Below are 21,946 nucleotides of genomic sequence, written 5' to 3' on the forward strand. Positions count from 1 at the left end.
ATTGTTTCGTTGCATTCGTTTCGTTTCATTGAAAAAAAACACAAGAAAAGAAACGACAGTAACGAGAGCTTTACCATTTTATTGTCGTCGTTCGTCGGTTTGGGGTGGGACGGCGCCCGCGTATACTAATTGCAGACACGGCATTCTTGCGCCAAAGGTTCTTGCGCATGCACATTATACGCAAACGAACACACACGTGCATTGCTCGCGATAGACTTACCGAATGCATTGGTGCATTATGTCGCTCCATCAACACCGTTAGACAACGGTGCGCCAACGCGTACTTACTGATTAATGATCTGCAAAGTCAGTGCCAGCGGAGTACTCTCTACCATCTAATGACTTCTCACAAACAAGTGTGTGTGTCGTGCGTAACAAATGGGCCACTTTGACACCGGCCCGGACGCCCACGGCGCGGTTTTGTTTGCTTTTGGGTGCAGGTTTTTCCTCTGCGAGGGTTGGGTGAGATGCGAGGCACATTTGGCAACGGCCGAGGCGTCTTGTGTGTGGTAACACACACACACTCTAAACGCTGTTGCTAACCGCCGGCCTCTGCTCGATCATGGCACACTCTATTGTACGACCAGAAATGATTTCGTTTCTTTCGTCGCCAGTGCAAACTATTGGTCACGGCAGGCGACGTAAGAATGCACCTGCATTCGGTGAATGATGCAAGACGATGGTATGCAGCAGTGATGGATGGTTTGGGCATGATAAATTATGTTAAACTCCACCGAGCGTACAGAGGATAGGTGTTTTATTTTAATAATTTTCTTTAAGTAGTGCTAGTAGAATGATTTTGGAATTTAAATGTATAAGAATTGAACTGTAAGTACTCTACCATCCTCTACCAATCTGTAGGCATGCTTCATCGTTACATTAAATTATAATGTTTCTATTCAATAAAATATAGATTTATTGTCTACCTTAGGTTTAACAATATAAGAACTTATTCTCTAATAAATTGAAGAAAAAAAACTATGGAACCATGAATGATAAAGGAAAAAAGTAGGGAAAAGAAAAATAAGGAAAGGTGTGAATGGAGAAGAGTTGTGCCTCAAGAACCAGAACTGAACGATTCTTTCAATTCATCCTAAAGAACGTTAATCGATTCTTTATAAATCATAATGTCATATAAATCATAATGTAAATAAAAAATAGTTATGATAAATAAATCATAACTGAGTTGGTCATGAAAAGAACGTCCTACCCATCGAGAAAAAGATCTCTTACTACGCCAGGTCGTTCATCTCATCCAATACAAATATGAAAGTGAACCGTATGACCAGACTGTTCACAAAAAGAACGTCCTACCCGTCGAAATAAGGATTGTCCTGTACTGACAAATAATTTTCAACACGTAATAAAGTAATTCTTCTTGCGAAATGCAACCATTTACCATATAAACTGAAATGAACGAATGAATCGCGATTCACGTTCAGTTCATCTAAATGAAAGAACTAGTACGTTCACATTCATGGAAATGAACCGAATTGCCGAAACCTGGTACAAACAATTGAAATCACATAAATGAGAACAGTTATTGAATGAGCAAAAGCATTGCAAAAGTGGATCAAAGCTTCCGAATTGTGTATGTTTTCTTTCTACTGTAAGAGGAGGAATGTGTCGAAGAGCGTGTGGAGGAACGTAAAAGTTGATTAAGGAAAGAAGGACAGGGGAATATGGCGGTATGGCGTATAGCGAAGGACATGCGATAAAAGAAGCTTTTGCGAACACACGTCGCCTCGATTCTAGGGTTTCGGGACCTAATATTGAACAGTGATCTTCGTTGGGGAGGGGATGGGACATACGATTGAAGAGTATTCAATTACTAACTATTACGAACTAAGATAAATTACGAACTAAGATGCAATAAAGTACCTTTTAGGCAACGAGGATTCGAAAAGCCCGTTGCAATTCGACGCAATATGTGGCAATAAGAGCCCCGAAGGCCTACATCAAGATGAGTAGTACACGAAAGCCGTTTATCGAGTATAATGTCAAGATCTTTGATGGTATTAGATCGTGTCAGTTGTACATCATCGATAGCATATAAGCTATTGGATTAGTCGAGTGGTTAAAGGATATAATGATACATTTAGACAAACATAACAAAAGATATTGGAAACTTTAGTGGTAATGGTTTTGAATCAGAAATTAAAACAATTTCATTAGTTCATGACAGATTTTTGGTCTACCAAATCATCGCTAAATTGATTCTATTATAGAGCGATCATTCAATCATCACCATTTTATACGATCCCCGATCCACGGCTTTAAAAAGCTTCAACATTAAACAGCAAACAGCTTCAATTACAATAGCTCGCTTGATTTAATCGCTCAGATAAGAAAAGAAGGCGCCTTTGGCATTTAAAACGGCCACATTCTTATTACGGCTTATGGCACACTGTCCTTTGACCTCCGAATGCTACGAATGGGGCACTCCATCCGTCCGATCTTTCCGCTTGAGAGCAGATCGACCCGCCGACCCCTTGTGTGAGTCATCTTCTCGGTGTTTGCACTTCCTTCCTCGGTAATACTAAAAACCAATACTTCACATACAAATTGCCCAAAACTCGCGCACCATTCTGACGTGCTGCAACAATGGCGGTGCAGTTAATGAGCTGCAATCGGGCACCGTTGCATCAACGCTTGATGCTCTCTCTCTCTCCCATCTTAATGAGTTGTGTAGTGTATCAGTATCGGTATCATCGTGACCTTGTCGTACCGCCAGCTCCGCCAGCAAGTGATTGTAAGTGACCTGCGCAATTTGTTGGATTTTCCCTTCATTTATTTGCTTTCTGATTGATCGGATGGGGCACAAACCAGGTGACAGGGGGTGTGTGTCACAATAATTGTACTACAACAACGACGACGACGACGACAGCTAAAAATGCATCCCCGATCGGTGAGATCATGTGTGACTGAGCATTCATTCCGTACGCTCCTATCCCTGCACTCTATTATGTGCCAATGCGGTAATGCTATTGTGCAATTGCGCACCAAACACCGTGTGATTGTGTGATGAAGGGCAAAAGGAAAAGGAATTTGTGCTTTTTTCCGACTGCCTTAAATCGAAAAACAAAACCACCGATTTCCTCATCACGGTGTGTTTTGCGGTGATCACACGCGGTCGAAATTCGCCAATCGGTTTCGGGTGCAATGCCGGTTGCACGGGCTGCAATTGTGGTACGATCGTAAAACGGAAGCTGCCCTTTCTTTCCATTGCGATTTCGTATTTCGTGCTTTTAATTGATAGGTTTCGAATAACGCTGGCGAGTGCCGGTGTGCCCAAGCACCCGGGGTGCATCCGATGGCAGCGCTTATCTGATGAGCGTTACTGTATTGGGGCGGTTCACCACCGTTCTGCATGCTTCGACATGCTCAGATAAGCATCGAAAGTGCAATTGAATTTTTACCCACCACCACCGTCCAAGCGTCCGAAGAAGAAGCAGCTGCAGCCGCGACCCAAGGCCCCAAGGGCAAACGATTAGTGAAATGGGCGGTGGAATGGAATGTTGTTTAAATGTAAGTACGGACCACACTTCTTCTCCGGCTGGCTGGCGCAAGATGGATGTAATCTTCGGTACGATTCGCGCCCACCAAAATGGCACGGAACGCGCCATACCCCGCCCGAGGGGGCGCTGCACCAGACCAGGTCAGAAGCAAAACGGAAAGCAAAAAAGAAGCCACAGCCACGGCCAGGATTGGATTAGCTGGCTGGAGTGACCCACACGGGTGCGGTGTTTTTGCGGTATATTAGTGTGTCTTCTTGAGTAATTGAATAACACACACCCGGCTGGCTGTTGTTTTTTGTTCTTCTACTTCTGCTTCTGCTTGAGCAATCGTGTAGTGTGTGAGTAATAAGCTAATGTGTGCTTGTCGAGCCGCTTAAGCAGGTTGGAGGTGTAATAAAACATGAAAACTTACCATCCACAATCGGTACGGGCCTTACCATTTTACATCGGCCACGGGGCCCGGGGTGGTCCGTCCAGGTTGTACCAAGCTGGTACCGAAAGGTTAGTAGGACATCCGACGTACGACTAGCGCAGCTTCAGGGGGCAAGCTCCCTCCCACTTTTTATTGTTTTAAACCGGTAAACGGTAAAGTACGGATGATGGATGCTGTACGGCAGGAGATTTCTTCTGGGAGCGAGTGTGCGGGTGTGGTAATTAGATAAAACACACGCTTTCAAGCAGCATTGCAGCTTGCAGCCGTTGCATAAGGAGTCCCAAAACGTGATTATTAGCTTAATGTAGGTGTTGCGGTAGCAACGGGTAGGTTTGAGGCGATTTTTAAATTGCAACGGCTGAGTTGAGGAGATTTAAATTGCAACGCAATATTTCATTTGCAACGGCTAAGCATGGGTAAAAATTCGAAGCTATTGTAACTTATCGTATGAGAACGAGATCGCTGGCCTAAATAAACATACAACTTGGGAACGGCCCGTTTCTTGAGCTCATCGATAAGCATAAGCTACTCGAACAACGTGTAGGGTAATAAAAATATTTAGAGCTGGTGCATCCGGTAGGCAGACAGAAATTAGGAAAAAAATGCATGAAGGACAAAAAACATGCATACGTGCATGTAACGAATTCTTTCAGTTATCTACCCAAAACGAGGAGGTCATAAAATTTCAAGTTAGTTTAGGATCAATCTAGAATGCGTGGAATTGAAGTATAAACAAAACACCATACGAAAACATAAAGCACACTGGCACCAATACAATTAAACAACGTGTACGGACACGTTCAACACCATCAAAAATGTTAGTATATAAGAACCAATTTTGTCAAATAAACGGCAGATCTAATTTAGAAACTGAACGGAAAACGTCTCGATTTTTTTGAACGTCTTGGCCTTTCCTAGGTTTTTGCTTTAGGTCTCATCCGGGTCCCTCTGCCCCCATCCGAAAAGTTATTGAATGAATTGTGCCACTTTCGAAGCATAGGTTCCCACGAACCGCGAACACTAGCCGAAAGATTAATGTACAATTTATTTTGGTAACTCCTTTCGGGCAGAAACCCATCTTTTATATAAATTTGTTTTCGGTAGGAACTTAGGACACTGAAGGCCTTTCCTTCGCGTGGCCTGGCCCGAGTTCCGCCGTCAACATTGGTGGCTCCAGAGAGGAAATGAATTCTCATTCGTCAGTCAGATTGAAGCTCCAGTTAGGAGACGAATTCCTTATCATCCAGAGATGAAACGAATTATTATTCGTTAACATTGGTTTAGCACCGGAGAGGATGCGAATTATTATTCGATCCAGTTTGTAAAGAGAGTAACTTTACAAGAACGATCCTGTCCACAGAGAAGGCGTTCAATTTCAAGGATTATGGCAAAAGGAACAAGCGAACTTTACCTGTTGGGATAAATCCTTCAGTTATTAAAAAACTGACCTACGCGCTACCTTGAGCAACAGTAGTTGCATAATAATTTCGGTTGCTAAAACCAGAGAAGGAAGATCAATCAACACCAAAATGGGTTTAAATGGTAAGAAGTACTTCGTTAATAACGAAGCCGGACTCTGCAGACTGTGTACACAGGCAGATGATTCCGAATCAAAAATGGTCCAGTGTGAAGAGTGTGACAGATGGTTTCACTTGGCTTGTGCTAAGCTTAACACGAAACCAACCAACGGGGAAGAATACATTTGTATTAAATGTAAGGATAATTTTTCGCAAGAAATGCCGCTGCCCAAAGACCACAATTCTGTGATATCGGCTTTGATTGAAGCACTGAAGCAAAATCATATGAACGATAATATGTTCTACAAACGTACAACATTAAGAGAACTTCCATATTTCGATGGAAGAGCAAAAGATTGGCCTAAATTCAAAAAGGCATTTGATGAAACCTCAGAGGAAGCTGGCTTCAGTAATTTAGAAAACTTGAATCGCCTTCAAACATATCTTAAGGGAGACGCAGAAAGAAGCGTAAGATCACTTTTTCTGGATCCCGTAAACGTGAATATGATTATTAAAAGGTTGGATGAATTATACGGAAGACCTGAAATCGTTTATCAGGAGTTGCTGAACGATGTTACAAAAATTCGGGTGGAAAATAATAAAATCCCCGAACTAAGCGAAGCGCTTGAAAATCTTGTAACAAACATACAGGTTATGAAAAAGAAGGAATATTTGTACGATCATCGACTTATTGATGATTTGGTTGGAAAAATGCCATTTCACCTTCAATCTAATTGGATTGTATACAAAAGTAACATTCAGAAAGACGAGATTGTCACTCTTGCGCATTTATCGGATTGGCTCATACCAATCGCGAGCACAATACGGCAACTGCCGAAACAACATAATCATTTGGATTATTCAGCAACTTTACATATACCAAGCAAAGGTAATGACACATTCTTTGATGATATGATATTTTGTCATAAAGGATCGCTCAATCCAGAACCGATAAAAGATCGGCCAGAACACTCAAATAGCTTATCCAGGTTTATTAATGATAATTCATTAGTAGAAAATAGTTCATCGAGAACAAACGATCATTCGGAAATCTTAGGTTTTCTAGGAGCAATCACTTCCCAAAATAACATTTGTTCAAACGAACCAAAGGAAGAAGAGAACGAAATAATAAATAGGTTGCCTCACAAACGTAAACGATTGAAACCACCGAAAAAGAAGGTCAAAGAGAAGAGGAAAGATGAATCAGTTACAATGTCAACAGAAACAGCATTAAAGTGTGCGGACAGAAAAGAAAATCAAATGCAAACCCAAGGCAATAAGAACAAGGAAAATCATGAGAGAACGATTACAGTAAATAGAAGTGAGCAAGAAATTGAAAATTTGCTAGAACCCATACACATTTTTGGTCTCAAAAAGGCAATAGAGGTGAAGATTGAAATCTTAGATAAAGGTATATCATTTGATATCAGTAATGAAGTACGAACAGTATAAGAAACTTCGATTGGTAAAACATTTATTGATAATGATCATGAGAATATTTTGATGGGTATTGAACAAAATGAAATGACAAATTTCAATGTGCAGGAAATAACGAAAACAGAATTGGAAAAATATAATGAAATAAAAGAAGTATCAAAACTCGAAATAAATAATCAGGAGCTAGACAAAGATAACGATAAAGCTCAACATTCAAGAAAAGACGTAAATAAACTAGACATGACAATGATCACAAATTTGAACAATTTGAACAAACAAGTCTTGCGTGGATTAAAAATCAAATTAGGCTTTTATGAAAAAGACAATTACAATGCTGGTAGGACTTATCTGAAAATGAAATTATCAACACAAGAACCCATCAAAGCAAACACGAGATACGACTTAAAGAAATGGTCCTATTATTGGAAGGAGTTTAAAATATTTTTGATTGAAATGCAATCAGTTGCGAAAGTAGTTAACATAAACGAGAGAATAAAAAAATATTTGCCTAAAGAAAGCCAAGAAAAAGAGCATACATTGAAAATACGAAAGCTAGGTATAAATGAAACATTCGCAAAAACTGAGGTACTAAATAATCTTTGCAAACGGTTAATTGGTTACTATGTGCACTTACTACTTTGGATTTCGAGCATCCTTGCAACATACGCAACTTTAACCAAAGCACACGGTGAAAACAGACTTCAACTTCCTTACGAGAGAGGAAAACTATTTGGTCATCTGGGGAAGATTCTGGAACCGCGCAGACATCATCCGAGGCGAATTGCGACAGACGTTGTATCAAAAGCAAGCATCATATATAAGCATCTGCTGATCGTCATCTAACCGTTGTATTGCATTGATTGAAGATTATTCAATTTAATTAAGGAAAACAACATATTGAATGGAAGTAAAATAGCCGGATCAAGTATCCATACATCGCTCAAACCAAGAGTTAGGTGTAATTCATAGTGATGAATTACAAGGGGGAGAATGTTGCGGTAGCAACGGGTAGGTTTGAGGCGATTTTTAAATTGCAACGGCTGAGTTGAGGAGATTTAAATTGCAACGCAATATTTCATTTGCAACGGCTAAGCATGGGTAAAAATTCGAAGCTATTGTAACTTATCGTATGAGAACGAGATCGCTGGCCTAAATAAACATACAACTTGGGAACGGCCCGTTTCTTGAGCTCATCGATAAGCATAAGCTACTCGAACAACGTGTAGGGTAATAAAAATATTTAGAGCTGGTGCATCCGGTAGGCAGACAGAAATTAGGAAAAAAATGCATGAAGGACAAAAAACATGCATACGTGCATGTAACGAATTCTTTCAGTTATCTACCCAAAACGAGGAGGTCATAAAATTTCAAGTTAGTTTAGGATCAATCTAGAATGCGTGGAATTGAAGTATAAACAAAACACCATACGAAAACATAAAGCACACTGGCACCAATACAATTAAACAACGTGTACGGACACGTTCAACACCATCAAAAATGTTAGTATATAAGAACCAATTTTGTCAAATAAACGGCAGATCTAATTTAGAAACTGAACGGAAAACGTCTCGATTTTTTTGAACGTCTTGGCCTTTCCTAGGTTTTTGCTTTAGGTCTCATCCGGGTCCCTCTGCCCCCATCCGAAAAGTTATTGAATGAATTGTGCCACTTTCGAAGCATAGGTTCCCACGAACCGCGAACACTAGCCGAAAGTTTAATGTACAATTTATTTTGGTAACTCCTTTCGGGCAGAAACCCATCTTTTATATAAATTTGTTTTCGGTAGGAACTTAGGACACTGAAGGCCTTTCCTTCGCGTGGCCTGGCCCGAGTTCCGCCGTCAACAGTAGGAGAGTTTAGTTTAGCATTTTTATTCAGGCCTATCTTCAGGTGATGTCCCACACACAAACACACACTTCTCAATGGACACACTTTGGAACGTTAGCCGTTTTTCCTTTGCATTCTCAAAAACCAGATTTTGAAGGAAAATTTATACGATTCCAAAACTGCCACGGCACGATCATTTGTCGTTCCCGAACGCTTTAAAAAACCAGTGATGTCAAACTCGTTTCGGGACGCGGGCCGGATTGGAGTTGAAAATGTTCCCGCGGGCGGCAGTTGAGCGGTGTTGGGTGGGTGGGTGAAGGGTTAGGTGGTGAACAAAACTCTTCCTTTATATATCTAAAATATATCAGTAGGATATTTTAAGTCTTTCATCTTAAATTTCCACCATCTAGAATTGTGTATGAATAAGAAGTATTGAAATACAATACACAACTTTTCCGACTTTTGGGAGCAAACAAGACCTAAAACACATGCTACACATGCCATCTTCGGGGATCACCTTCTCAAAAACAGCGACTATGAGTAGCTTACCCAAGTGCCACAAATCCACTAAACGACCACTAAACGGCTTCTAAACGACTCAAGTTCTCTACCTAAACGGAATATAGAAAGACTTCGTTTAGCAGACGGCAAACGACTCATGCATTCTAAAAATAGCAAAAAAGCTGGTGGCGCTCGCTATTGGTGGGATACCCCAACCAGTTGAGCTTCATCGCTTGGAGGAGAGCTTAGCTTTCTCATTTCCTCTGTACTGTTGTATGGTTTCGCATTGAAGTTATGCATCGCTAGAACTAGAACGGCGATACGATTGTTTAAATACAGCAATTATCCGCAGTACGCGATACTCGATATACGCGAATCCGCAGTACGCGATTTCTCTAAATTTGACAGCTCCATGTGTTTTTTGCAAATATTTTGATTCTTTGAAATATTTTATGTTATTTTTGAATTTCCTTACTGTTCTTAATGCATTTTGCATTAAATTTGTGCAAAAGATGCTTGTTTTATGACAAAAAACTTTAATGCAAAACTCTATGGCGATATATTTCAACCCTCGAACCGGTAGTGTAAACTATTTTTCCATAGGAATCCGCTATACGCGAAAACTCGAGATACGCTGTTGCGCTCAGTCCCGTACGATAGCGTATATCGGATAATGACTGTACTAAACTCCAACGGAAACCACCAGCACTGAAGCAAGTGAGATTTGAGTAATGGTCGTTGGTGTTGATACCCACGTATCTGACCACATGACCATTCATATAGATTTTTGCTCAGAAAGTTATAAGGCTTATAGGTCATGATAAGATGAAACTTGTCGAAACACATTGCAAGAAAAGGATAGCAATATAATGATGAGTTGTAATACGCCATCTATTGATCAAACCATTGAAGTTGTGGAGCTTTCTTTTTGTTTTCTTTGGATATTCAATTTTCCAGTCGTTTAAGCTTAATCTGTGGCGCTTTGGTACTTCACACTTCGTTAATTGAACTATTGAGACTGAAGGTTGGAGGTCTTGTGATCAACAATCTGCTTCAGTTTCATTCAAACAACTGCTAACGTTCTGCGCGGACCATATGTTTGACATCTCTGCTTTAAACCACGTTAGTCCAAAAGTGCTTGAAGAATTTCTTGAACCTGTTTTGTTCTTCCCCCGTTTGTGTGTGAAACATCTCCAAATCCTGTTTTTGGATATTCTTGATTTTTTTGTATCATGTGATACAGGATGTTTTATTTAGCCAATGATAAGCGTATCAGACGTACCATAGAATGTTGGCTTAGAATATGGCTTGCAAAACAACATTGATGTTGAAAGCTTTAAATATCACTTCTTCAATGGTGAGACTATTGCCAAAACTGGTTTCTACCAAACTAAATTGGGTTTGATATGATTTAAATGCTGAAAACATGATTGTTCAAGAGTGGAGATAACTTTCTAATAAATTCATTTTTTCTGCATCTGTGCCAACGGATCCGATCCGATCCGAACAGCTCAAACTTTCGTACTAAATCATTTCCGGCGCCGGTTAGCTGATGATCGTATGATCGTATCTTATCAGACTGGCCACACAACTTTGCCACACGGCGCAGGGAGAGGCGTTTGTTTGCCTTTTAATGAAAAAAGAAATTTCCATGCCCGTAATTTCCAATCCAAACTGCATTGCATAACGGGAGGGGCCCTTCGGAAAACATCTCGAAAACATCGGAAAACAAGCTTCCCTCCCCGCCCGAATGAGTCATACGGCGACCGTGCACGTGATCGTGTTCGCGCGTTTTTGGAAACTTCATTCTCGCCCGACCTTTAGTGCACGCTTGGCACAGGACAACTGGAAAAACGAGAGCACCGAATTGGGTCACCAGGATGACCCTGAAGCATCGCCGAGGGTCGCCTGATCCGACCCCGTGATAGTGCGGGATGCGCGACACCCCTCTGCCCCCGTCGTTTCACGTAATCACGCTGGCTGTTCCTTCCTTCGGGCGCGGGTGCGCAATGTACGCGCAACGTATGCGCGTACCACCGGGCCGCAGACACACACGCGTGTGTGTGTGTGTGTGTGTGATTTGACCTTTCTTTTTCCCACCCCGGGGTCCGGAAGAATGCAAACTGTGATGTATACGTGTGTGTGCGTGTGTGTGTGTGTGTGTGTCGCTGTTGGTGGAAAAATAAAACAAAAATTGCAAGCAGTGCCCTCGCTGCTCCCTCCACCCTTAGCTGGTGGGATTTTACACCACCGCTGTGGGACTGGTGGGTCCGAACCTTCTCACCCGAACCCCTCCCCTCCCACCTAACAGTTCCTATAATTTTGTAAATATTTGGTAAAACCGTCCAGCATAAGCAGCAAGCGTGCTGTTCGTACACAGCGTGTCCGCATTCTGTCCGCGCGTTTGTTGTCGTGATCGCTGGCGGAACTTGACGCTGGCGGAACTTGACGCTGGCGCGGCCCCTGTGGGAAGTTATATCTGACCCTGCCGTGTGGTATGCGCCGCTCAGTCGCTGACGATCAGTTCGCTCGTTTGGTTGTGCTAAAAACGAGTCACCCGCGTTGTGAGCATTCGACATTAGTCGTCGTCGTCGTCGTCGTCGTTGGCGTGCCTTTGGTCGGTTCGGACAGTATTCAGCGGGCAGTCGAAACGAGCAACAGTGTCTCGGGGCTACCCAGTTAATCAGTGTGAGAAAATTTATACAAAAAAGAAAGAATAATCAGTGTGCTTCTCAGTACCATGTGACGGGCGTGTTGCGCACGGCGAAGCTTAGAATCAATCGAATCGACTGAGAACACGGGGCGCAATCGCAGTGTGCCAAGAACGGGGAAGCGCCACTACACAGAGTGACAAAAGGTACAATCTTCATTGCAATTGCTTCCAAGGCATGCTGTGTTTGACTGTGTGTGGTGTGTGCGTGTGTGCTGGGTTTGTTTGGAAAGCGGCTGATTATGCATTAAAGTGACATTACTAACTTGCGGCAACTTGAAGTGTGCATTAATGCTATCCGGGGCAGCTAGTGACAAACAACTTGACCACCGGTGACTGTGCGCTTTCGCCAACAGAACGTTTGATGTGTGACAGTGTGTGTGTGTGTGTGTGCTTGTGTGTGTGTGTGCGTTTTCTACCATCCAAAGAATGTGTTCTTACTGCTGATCACCCGCATCGCGGTATCTATTATCACGCTCTTCGATCACTGGACTGGATGTCCTTCGAGCGGGTTTAAGTGTGCAAATTATGCACCAAAATTCCTCGCCAACTTTTTATCGGTCAAGCCAGAAGGGATGGGCAAGCTGGAGCATAACAGTGGATCTGTGCATGATTTTTTTGGAACGTGGAACAGGAGCGAATGGCAAACCAAATAGGGAAGCAAGCGATCGGCTTATGTATAATTTATGCTGATTAGTAGCGATCCGCACCAAGCGTATCCGGCAAAGCGCGACTTGCTGATCCGTCCTCCTTGGTTAAGGCGACAAAATCGGTTGATACGACAGTGCGAAATCATCACAACACTGAAGGTTCGCTTCGATCTTGCTTTTTTCTATTGAAATACGATCGGAGCTGATCTTTGGTTTGGGTTCCGTTAGCAAAGCGGGTCCTGGGTCTTATTTATGGGCACGTAAAACGTTGGATTTGAACTTGGACGCTGCTTGTAAAAGAAATGATTTTATTGTGTCCTACTTTTCGCAATTTGCTCTATGCAAAAAAAAATTACCCATGATGAGACTTCTATTTTTGGAAGTAGGAAGCATTTTGCTCAAAATGTTCAACCTAAATGGGATAGTTAACCATGCCAACCCGTGTTGGCGAATTGGCATGATGATACCGTTGCGACATAAGGAAAAAAGACAGCTTTCAATGCATTTGCATGCCGCAGGCAAAATAGCCAACTGTCGCTTCTGCTTATTACAACAAACCCCGTAAGCCCGAAGGCAATAAGCAGCACGGACGGATTCACCATCCGCATGCGACCCCAGCTGGGCGGGGAGTGTTTTATTCGTGCGTAATGACAAAATTTATTACCTGTCCGAACGATTGCAGCAATGCAATCCGCGGCGAACACTCCTTCCCTCTGCGCAAGCACATGCACTAGCGCTGGGACTTTCCATTCGAAGTGTTGCAATGCTACGTTACCTTGTCTGCATGGGTTTAATTATTTATTATTTTTAAATATTTTACACTTACCGAAAAATCGCCCCCGAAATCATATGGCTCAACTTGGCCCGCCAATCACACAGACGACAATGGTGGTCGATCGATCGGTTCTGTTCAGTCATTTGTGTGCACATTCCTCATTTGCCCGCATATCCCACCATGCCACCACCAGACCGATCACGTAATAAAATTGTCTTCCCGCACGCAGACTACAGAACGCGCCCAGACTGGCAAATGAAGCTTGCCGAGCGGTCTATTCCATCGATGCGGATATGATATGGAACCCTTTACTATTCATGTCACTCACGGACGGTAGCAGGTAGCATACACATACCGGCAAACGCTGTCCCTGCGGGAGACGCTACACTGCAGCCGATCCAGAAGCTTCCTTGTCCAAGCGGCCATCATAATCGCGTCCTTGTCGAGCGGCGTTTGAATTTGCTGTCTTTTAATAAATCTCTAATAGGACGCACCAACCGCTGCCAGTAGGGTTCGTCTTCTACAGTTGCGTTCAAGCGTTCAAGTCTTCGCGTCTAGCGGTGAGCGAGGTGAACGACCAATAGAGGGCGCGCGCGCGCACAAGCGCTTGGACCGTTTGGATCGTAAATGGATTAGCATATGCGAATTCGTCCATCGTCAGGTAGTTTTTGGCATCGCGTGTGTGCGCGCTTGGTATGCTTTTTATGGCACTCCAGCTTTGACCTTTATTAATAATTTCAAGTCCATGATAACAGCACGCGCCCTGTGGAGCTGTGGGAACAGCATAAACAAGCGAGGATTCACCGCTAGCGATCGTTCAAAACCGGTATCGATCGATATCGTCACTGTTAACGACGTCCAAATTGGATCAATGTTAGGCTGAAAGAAGCTCAAAATACGACAGGAGCTGGTGCTTATTATGCTTTACATTGTTTGGTTCTTGGCGTGAGGACACTTTGGTCCGGAATTTCGAACACATTTCGCAGGACAGGAGAATACAGTTTTGCCAAATTGCTTATCATACCGGCGGCTGACTCGCGTCGTACTTGACCTGAAGAAAACAGGTTCGCCCGAGCCTTGTACATCGAGATCAGGAGGATTATTATTATGCATTTCTGGGCTGGGCACAGGACCACAGTCTGTCGCAGTGCAACGGGAAGGGATAACATCTTGAAGTACGACTTACGATTTTCACACACACTCTGGGACGTCTCATCGACGAAGGACGACGAGCTGTTCGTACTGTTGGCTCCACCGGATCCGTATCATCCGATTATCACTTTTCTTTCCCGCTCTCCTTGAACTGGCGGGCCGCTGTGTGGTATTTTCTTTTTGCTTTCTGCTGTATGCTGTATAAATCAACTACAGGAACGAGAATAGTAGTAATATGGGGGAAGGTTGACCGTGCCAACGTTCAGCCAGCGCAAAAGTGCGACGTTGCGAGTGGGCTGGGTGGGTTTTGTTAATTATTATTATTTTTTTTTTCGCTCATTGTTTTAACTGGTCGTGCGCACCGGCGACTACTTACTCGTGACATAACCTCCGCCACAGTGTGCCGCTTTCAGGGTGAATCAGAAAATTTATTATGCCCCTATAGCTCGAACGATAATTGTAAGGTCGTGCTAAAGAGTGTTATGACAGCTAGCTATATGACTGTGACGCGTTGTACCGTTGTTAACGTTTTGTAAAAATATCTTTTTAATTAGGTCCGGAATGAGGCGTTAAAAATTCAATTTTAAATTGCGACTCCAATCTCAGACAAAGATATACAAGAACCTGCCCAAGAGATGCATCCTCCCATGCATGTAGGTGGCGACAAACAGGCGTGGTAGCTGCATGTTGCAACACGGCATTTACTGAAGCGTTTTGCTGAAACTTGTTCCGATGGTTACCACCTGCAAGGCGTATCGATACGCACGTCCACCTGTCCACCCTGGTTGGAGGTTACCCTGGTGGAGGGTAAATTATATTATTGGTAAAATCCTGCGCAGAGCAAACCAGCGCATACAAGGCTGTGCATACAAAGTGTTAATAAAACTGCACCATGAAGTGTGTTGCTGCTGCTCGCCCGGCTGCTGCGTGCGATAGCTCGAAAACGGTTCTGCTTAACCTAAATCGAGATGATATAATACCAGCTTCAGGTTGAAAGAAGCACCCCGTGTCACTGTGGGGACTTAGTATGGGCCGACTCTGGGACATTCGGAATAGGAGATTAATCGCAATGGTTGGCCAATAGTGTGGGGGGGAGGGAGAGTTTGCTTGAAATGTTTTCTCGATGGAACGATACCATCTAAAGGTGGTACAGAAGACCCCCGGTTTTTAGCATATGTCTCACACACGATCGAGGACGATCACTTTGGCTGTGAATACTTCTCAAGATACAACACACACACACACACCCATCGCTGTGGCGATAAGATTGATCTGGTATGCAAACGCAAAACCCGTGCCTGGCATTTAAAGCGGATTGATCGATAGTTGATGGCTCTTAAAATTGTTTCAAAGTATAGCTTAGTTGTAGAATTAATAAGGGAAGATTCATACAGCTCATCGCACTGCGATACAGTCGTGATTCACTCGCCAACAGTACACCCCGCCGATGGCTTAATTTATAGCATTAAACATTACATCATGCGCCCTTTAGCATCGGAGAGTTCCTGTTGATAATTAAACATATTCACCCCCCTCCCCGCAGGACACACGATCACGATCACGCGACCTTCGCACAGAAGCACTTGACGACGGATGGACGACGAGCAGCAGCGCTCGATGGCGACGACGGTGGTGCACCGGGAAATGATGGCGACCACCACCACCACCACCGCAGCCGCAGCCGCCGCCGGCATTGCCGAATCGTACGCCGGCCGGTCGATCTTCATCACCGGTGCGACCGGTTTCATGGGCAAAATTATGGTGGAAAAGCTGCTGCGCGACTGTGGCGAGCTGCGGTGCATCTATCTGCTGATACGCGCGAAAAAGGGCGTCGATCCGGCCCAGCGCAAGGAGGAGTACGTGAAGAACATCGTGTTCGATCACGTGCGCGAACGGTACAGCGAGCGGCTCGGCAAGATACGGCTGATACGCGGCGACATACTGAGCCCGGGCCTCGGGCTGAGCGACGACGATCGCCGCGAGCTGACCGAGAACGTCGAGCTGGTGTTTCACTGTGCCGCGAACGTGCGCTTCGACCAGCACATCCGGCAGGCGGTGGACATCAACCTGAACGGCACGATCCGGGTGCTCGGGCTGGCGGAACAGATGCGGCGGCTCGTGTCGTTCGTGCACGTGTCGACTGCCTACTGCCAGTGCAATGAGGCGGTGCTGGAGGAGAAGCACTACCCGGCGCCCCAGAACCCGGAGGGCATCTCGAAGATGGTCGGCCTGCTCGATGACGATCTGCTCGACATCATAACGCCAAGGTAAGACCTCACCCAGAGAAAGCTGTCGGCATACAGCATACAGGGGGTGCTACAGGAAACGGCTTTTTCATCTTCCCCTTCTCCACACAGACTGCTGAACAACCTGCCGAACACGTACGCGTACACGAAAGCGCTCACCGAGGACATGGTGTACCAGTACCGGGGCAAGCTGCCGATCGCTATCGCCCGCCCGTCGATCGTGACGGCCGCGATGAAGGAACCGCTGCCCGGGTGGGGCGAGGGCACCAACGGTCCAACCGGGCTGCTGATCGGGGCCGGCCGCGGTGTCATCCGCAGCATGCACTGCAACGGCGAGTATCTGGCCGACTTTATGCCGGTGGACGTGACGATGAACGCGATCATCGCGATCGGCACGGAGCGGATGGCGAACGCGCGCAAGGAGGACGTGATGTACTACAATCTCACCTCGTCCGCCGACAACCCGATCAGCTGGGGCGAGGTGCTGGAAATGGGGCGCGGCATACTGAACCAGAATCCGTTCTGCTTCGCCCTCTGGTATCCGGACGGGTCGATCAAGTCCAACTATCTGTACCATCTGCTGTGTGTCGTACTGTTCCACTATCTGCCGGCGTACCTGATCGACTTTCTGATGGTGCTGCTCCGTCGCAAACCCTTGTAAGTGGCCCGTTTCCAGGGGGTTTCCCCTCTTTCTATCTCTCTCTCTAATAACTCCTCCTTTCCATATCCTTTCCACAGCTTGGTGAAGGTACAGAAAAGGATATCGGCCGGACTGACGATACTGCAGTACTACACGACCAAGGAATGGGTCTTCCGGTGTGACAATACGAAATCGCTCTACCAGCGGCTGTCGCCGGACGATCGGAAGCGGTTCTACTTCGACGTGAACGAAATCAACTATAAGACCTACCTGTACGATTTCATTCTCGGCGCCCGGCAGTACATCCTGAAGGAGGCGCCCGAAACGCTACCGAAAGCAAGGAAGCTGCTGCGCAAGTAAGATCCTCTTCCAACTATCTGCGTACATTCCCGTTCCTGGAGATCACTAACAGACGCACCTTCTTCCCCTACTTTGCAGGCTCTACATCATGGACAAGATTGTGCAGATTGGACTGTACCTGTGTGGACTGTGGCTAGCCTGGACGTATCTGGAGGTTGTGACCGGCTCGATTCAGTTCGTGTTCGACACCGCTATCGAGAGTCTGCGCGGCACGACCGTACGGCAGGGACTTTGATTTCAACGATGTGCTAATTAATTTAACGATTTGAGAGGTATTGACAAAGTGATCGCCTCTGGCTAATGTGTGACACAGTTAGTAGTGTGTAAGTAACGTTTTTGGTTAGATGTTTTGCCCCCAATTCGGATAGGCGGGGAAGGTAGGGACGCTCCCCCACATTTTAAACCTGCACTGCCTCAACGACAATTCCACCTTTTTTTGGGCCTTTGTGCCTTCTGCACGGAATGCACCGAATTTTCCATCGAACACGAGGGTTGTGTGCACACATGTGTGCTTAAATGTATATTCTTAGCGTACGTAATAAAGCTTTTTATGAAACAAATTCGTTCCTGCGTTTCTTTTGTCTTTTTTCCCATGAGTGAAAACGGGCGAAAAACGATCGTTTTGACGTTATTTTAAGTGTAACTATAAATAATTTCCAGAACTTATTTTTCATCTCAATTTCTAGTTCTATTACTGCTATTTTGTTCTAATATTCTAAATCGAACACTTACTTGCATCCGGTTTGGTGCGTTATTCCGATATAGGTCCTGAGTAAGATCCAAATTGCTTAGAAATCAGTCAAGGATAAGAATATTCGGTTTACTACGTATTCGGATGGTATGAAACACATACTAGTCATGGGAAAAATGAAGTTTTCGTCGGAATCGATTCCGGGTAGCTCCAAAGTTTTCTGGAATCGATTCCGGAATCGGAATCGGTTTCGAAATTGGTTCCGGAATTAGCTCCGGAATCGGAATTGGCTCCGAAATCAGAATCGGTTACGAAACAGAGTCGGTTTTGACATCTCCATAAGAATAGGCGTTTGGGTCCAATGATGCAATGATGCTACGTATTGATAGCCGCAAGAATCTTTTTTTTTTTGCTTGTAAACGATCCATTCTCATGGAGACATCTGGACTGTTATCACTTCTGAAACTACTTAAAGAAGTGATTCCGTTACCTGAGTAAATTGCGATTCCCAAGTTAAAGTTCCCAAGATCCGTAGCCGATTCCGATCATGGAACCGATTCTGGAGCCGACTCCGGAATCGGCTCCGAAGACAACTCCAGAATCTGCTCCGAAGTCAACTCCAAAATCGACTCCAGAATCGGAATCGGGTAGGTCCGATTCCGAGCTCCCACCACTAACACATATAGACGCTTTTTCCTTGTACGCTTTGTGCGCTAAACATGGCAAATATTTATTCAGACAAGTGTACGACATACGTAACAGATCACGCGCTGTTTTTTTTTAATTGCGAAACCACAATAGTACGATTAAAACTTTACTAACACAGCAACGAACCCGGGTTCGCCACCGTTCCACCATTTGTAACTAGAACGAGCGGGGTTTTATTGTACGACACAGCCCAATAACATTGGGCATATTCCTTTGGGAACGGTAGAGGGTAGAGCTTAAAGCAACGTGTTCTATCCGTTTTGTTTACCCCGGCTGTTTTCTAAGCAAATTGCACTGCACTACAGCATTAGCTAAATGATTACTTCCGAGGAGTAGGGGGCCATATAGGGCTATATATTGCCCTACAGTGAACAGTGTGCGGGATGCGGACAAGTATATACATATCGATATATATATATATATTTACAAACGGGCGAGAGCCAACAACACGAGGTGAGATGAATACTTTAAGCACTTAAAGCGATGAAAACAGCAGTTTCATCTGTACACGGAGCATCCAGGATGAGGAGCGCATTAAATGCAAAATGAGGAGAGAAGGTATAGCACACACACACACAAACGCACACACGATTGATGGGGTATACTTAAATCTCATGCTCGTTTGCCTTGTCTGGCTAATGCCGACAAAGCTAACCTAAATAAAAGAGATGGCAGGAGAGATGTGGCCACACCGTCCGTTCCATCCGCCCTCAGTGACTGCGTGCGTGCCAAAGTTGTGCAGACCGCTTGTGTAACGCCCTTCCTAAACGATCAATCTATTTACAAACGTACTATAATACCGGCCCTTCTATACTCCCGGGGGCCTTTGACTCATGGGACCACCACCACCACCGACACCTTAATAGAACACTTTTTTCAGCTGCTCGTAGGCCGTGTTCATAATGCCCCAGCTGAAGAACGCACGTGTGCAGTTCATGCTGACGCCTTTGTACACATTTCGCAGCTTTCGATCGCGATCATTGTACACCTGCTGCAGCGCTGTCCACATACTGTCGTACGGTCCGCCGACCCGGCACTGCATCGTCACCTTGACCACGTTCAGCGGGTAGAACAGCGAGCTGATAAATGCACCGATGCAGGCACCCGCCACAAACTCTTGCGTCCGTTGCGACAGTATCGAAACCTGAGGAGGGGAGGGGTTTGGTGAGGGAACCGGTATGGTGAATCGTTTCTATCGAAAGTCGCTTGCGCTCATGGCTTACCCGTTTCGGTAGACGGCTGTCGGCTTCCTCTCTTAGCACGAAAAACATAGCGTTCGAAGGTCCGTTGCGCCAAAGTACCGGCACTAGCCCCCGGTACAACTCTTTAATACCGTTTTCCAGAATGATTATTCTAAAAGAAAGTGAACGTCACATTATTGTTTCCCGCGGTACCATTTCCTTCCGCCCTCCAATCATACTCACTTGAACGCATGGTGAGTGTTGCGATACCGCTGATGGTACGTGGCATCCGCCAGCAGGGTCTGCACCCGCTCGAATGGCATCAGGGCGGCCTCGAACGTTCCCGCCACCATGCCCGCCACCGTTTTGGCCGTGTACGGGTTCACGTGACAGTACTCGACGAGCGGCCGCCGGGTGCTGTCGTACACGCCGAACATCAGCGACAGGGAGATGGTTTTCTGGGCCAGCGGTGGGAAAATGCCACGGTACAGGTACAGCATGCCTTCGCTGCGCAGCTGGCCGAACGCTTGCGTTAGCTGCACCCCGTGCAGCATCTGCCGGAAGATCATCTTGTAGATCGGGTACGTGACGGTAATGTTGACGAAGGCCGCTCCCCAGCCGCACGCAAACTCCCGCCAGCAGAAGATCGGCACGGTGGTCGGTGGGGGGCTCGCGACGGCCGTCACTGTCGGCGGCACACCGGTCGGTTCGGCCCGAACAATTGCCATTGGTGATTGTCGCGAAACAAACGCAGCGCGCGCGCGTGAACAAAAGCCGTTTGTTGATGTTGCACTACACAACAGGTGTGGGCGAGTGGGTGTTGATGTGGGCGGCAGCAGTAGCAGTTAAATTGTGAAGCGATTGTTCCGCGAGCGCCTAGCAGCATGGCAGCGAATGCACCGAGAACCCGACCGTTGGTTGTGGTGTGATCGGAGCCATACTTGCCACGCTCAGTACCGGGTACACCACCGTCAGAAGTGCCGAAATATGATTCCCTGGCAGTTATATAAGCGTTGACCAGCACGGACGCAATGCTGCGCCTGTGGCTTGGGACCAAATTTGGACAACAACTACCGCGTTTCCACGTTCGAGTCACATGTGCGATGCTGTTGCTGCTGCTGCTGCTACTGCTACTGCTGCGATGCGTTTTGGACGAAACCACTTTCACCGGAATCCGCGGACAGTTGCTTCGATGGATTAGCTACACTTCGTGCATTGCAAGCGCTTGTTTGCGGGGTCGCACACACTGATAAAATTGATTAGATCAGCACCCTCCGTGTTTGCGGAGTGTTTTGTATTTTTCTTTGCTGTGTTTTTTATTTGTTCTCGTCGCTAACGTCATTATCAGCTGACAGGTTGAGGTGCACTGTGGCGCGCTGATTGGCAAACAAAGATGACAGTTATGGGCCACTCCAATTGGACTTTCGATTACGCAAATTGGCTGGTTTATTTGTGAATGAATAGTTGTTTGTCGAAATCGGAGAGGGTTTTATTAATTGTAGACGTTTTTGAAATCGTGTTAAATTATGATCCAATATCAAGACGAAATATAACGGCAACATGTTTTCCCTTTTTGCGGAGTGATTGTGGGGAGTAGGAA

General features: G+C 45.3%; 2 protein-coding genes across 3 annotated transcripts; one reads left to right on the forward strand and one right to left on the reverse strand.

Moving 5' to 3' along the window:
* The first annotated feature begins 11,717 nt into the window (after positions 1 to 11,717).
* Positions 11,718 to 18,326, forward strand: LOC1269279 (putative fatty acyl-CoA reductase CG5065). 2 transcript variants are annotated; one of them, XM_061645863.1, is made up of 5 exons: positions 11,718 to 11,919; positions 16,064 to 16,787; positions 16,878 to 17,423; positions 17,505 to 17,762; positions 17,845 to 18,326. In XM_061645863.1, exons 2-5 carry the CDS (start codon positions 16,114 to 16,116, stop codon positions 17,999 to 18,001), a joined length of 1,635 nt encoding a protein of 544 aa, XP_061501847.1. In that variant the 5' UTR covers positions 11,718 to 11,919; positions 16,064 to 16,113; the 3' UTR covers positions 18,002 to 18,326. The 2 variants fall into 2 exon arrangements, with proteins under 2 accessions (XP_061501847.1, XP_307899.6); XM_307899.6 differs by having other exon boundaries at positions 11,719 to 12,090.
* An 821-nt stretch (positions 18,327 to 19,147) lies between these two features.
* LOC1269278 (mitochondrial nicotinamide adenine dinucleotide transporter SLC25A51) lies at positions 19,148 to 21,709 on the reverse strand. The gene is made up of 3 exons (XM_307898.6): positions 20,590 to 21,709; positions 20,389 to 20,518; positions 19,148 to 20,309 (listed from the first exon to the last, which is right to left on the reverse strand). The coding sequence occupies exons 1-3, from the start codon at positions 21,072 to 21,074 to the stop codon at positions 20,025 to 20,027; spliced, it is 900 nt and encodes a 299-aa protein (XP_307898.5). The 5' UTR covers positions 21,075 to 21,709; the 3' UTR covers positions 19,148 to 20,024.
* Between the last annotated feature and the right edge of the window lie 237 nt (positions 21,710 to 21,946).

This window comes from Anopheles gambiae, chromosome 2 (assembly GCF_943734735.2).
Source record: "Anopheles gambiae chromosome 2, idAnoGambNW_F1_1, whole genome shotgun sequence".
NCBI classification, from domain to species: domain Eukaryota; kingdom Metazoa; phylum Arthropoda; class Insecta; order Diptera; family Culicidae; genus Anopheles; species Anopheles gambiae.

What these genes read in the sequence shown, in the direction of transcription:
- LOC1269279 (XM_061645863.1), top strand. Translation starts at nt 16,114, where the DNA reads ATGGACGACGAGCAGCAGCGCTCGATGGCGACGACGGTGGTGCACCGG. An exon ending in CTGCTCCGTCGCAAACCCTT is followed by an intron (nt 17,424 to 17,504) that starts GTAAGTGGCCCG and finishes TCCTTTCCACAG; the next exon opens with CTTGGTGAAGGTACAGAAAA. An exon ending in GCAAGGAAGCTGCTGCGCAA is followed by an intron (nt 17,763 to 17,844) that starts GTAAGATCCTCT and finishes CCTACTTTGCAG; the next exon opens with GCTCTACATCATGGACAAGA.
- LOC1269278 (XM_307898.6), bottom strand. Translation starts at nt 21,074, where the DNA reads ATGGCAATTGTTCGGGCCGAACCGACCGGTGTGCCGCCGACAGTGACG. An exon ending in AACACTCACCATGCGTTCAA is followed by an intron (nt 20,519 to 20,589) that starts GTGAGTATGATT and finishes ACTTTCTTTTAG; the next exon opens with AATAATCATTCTGGAAAACG. An exon ending in ACAGCCGTCTACCGAAACGG is followed by an intron (nt 20,310 to 20,388) that starts GTAAGCCATGAG and finishes TCCCCTCCTCAG; the next exon opens with GTTTCGATACTGTCGCAACG.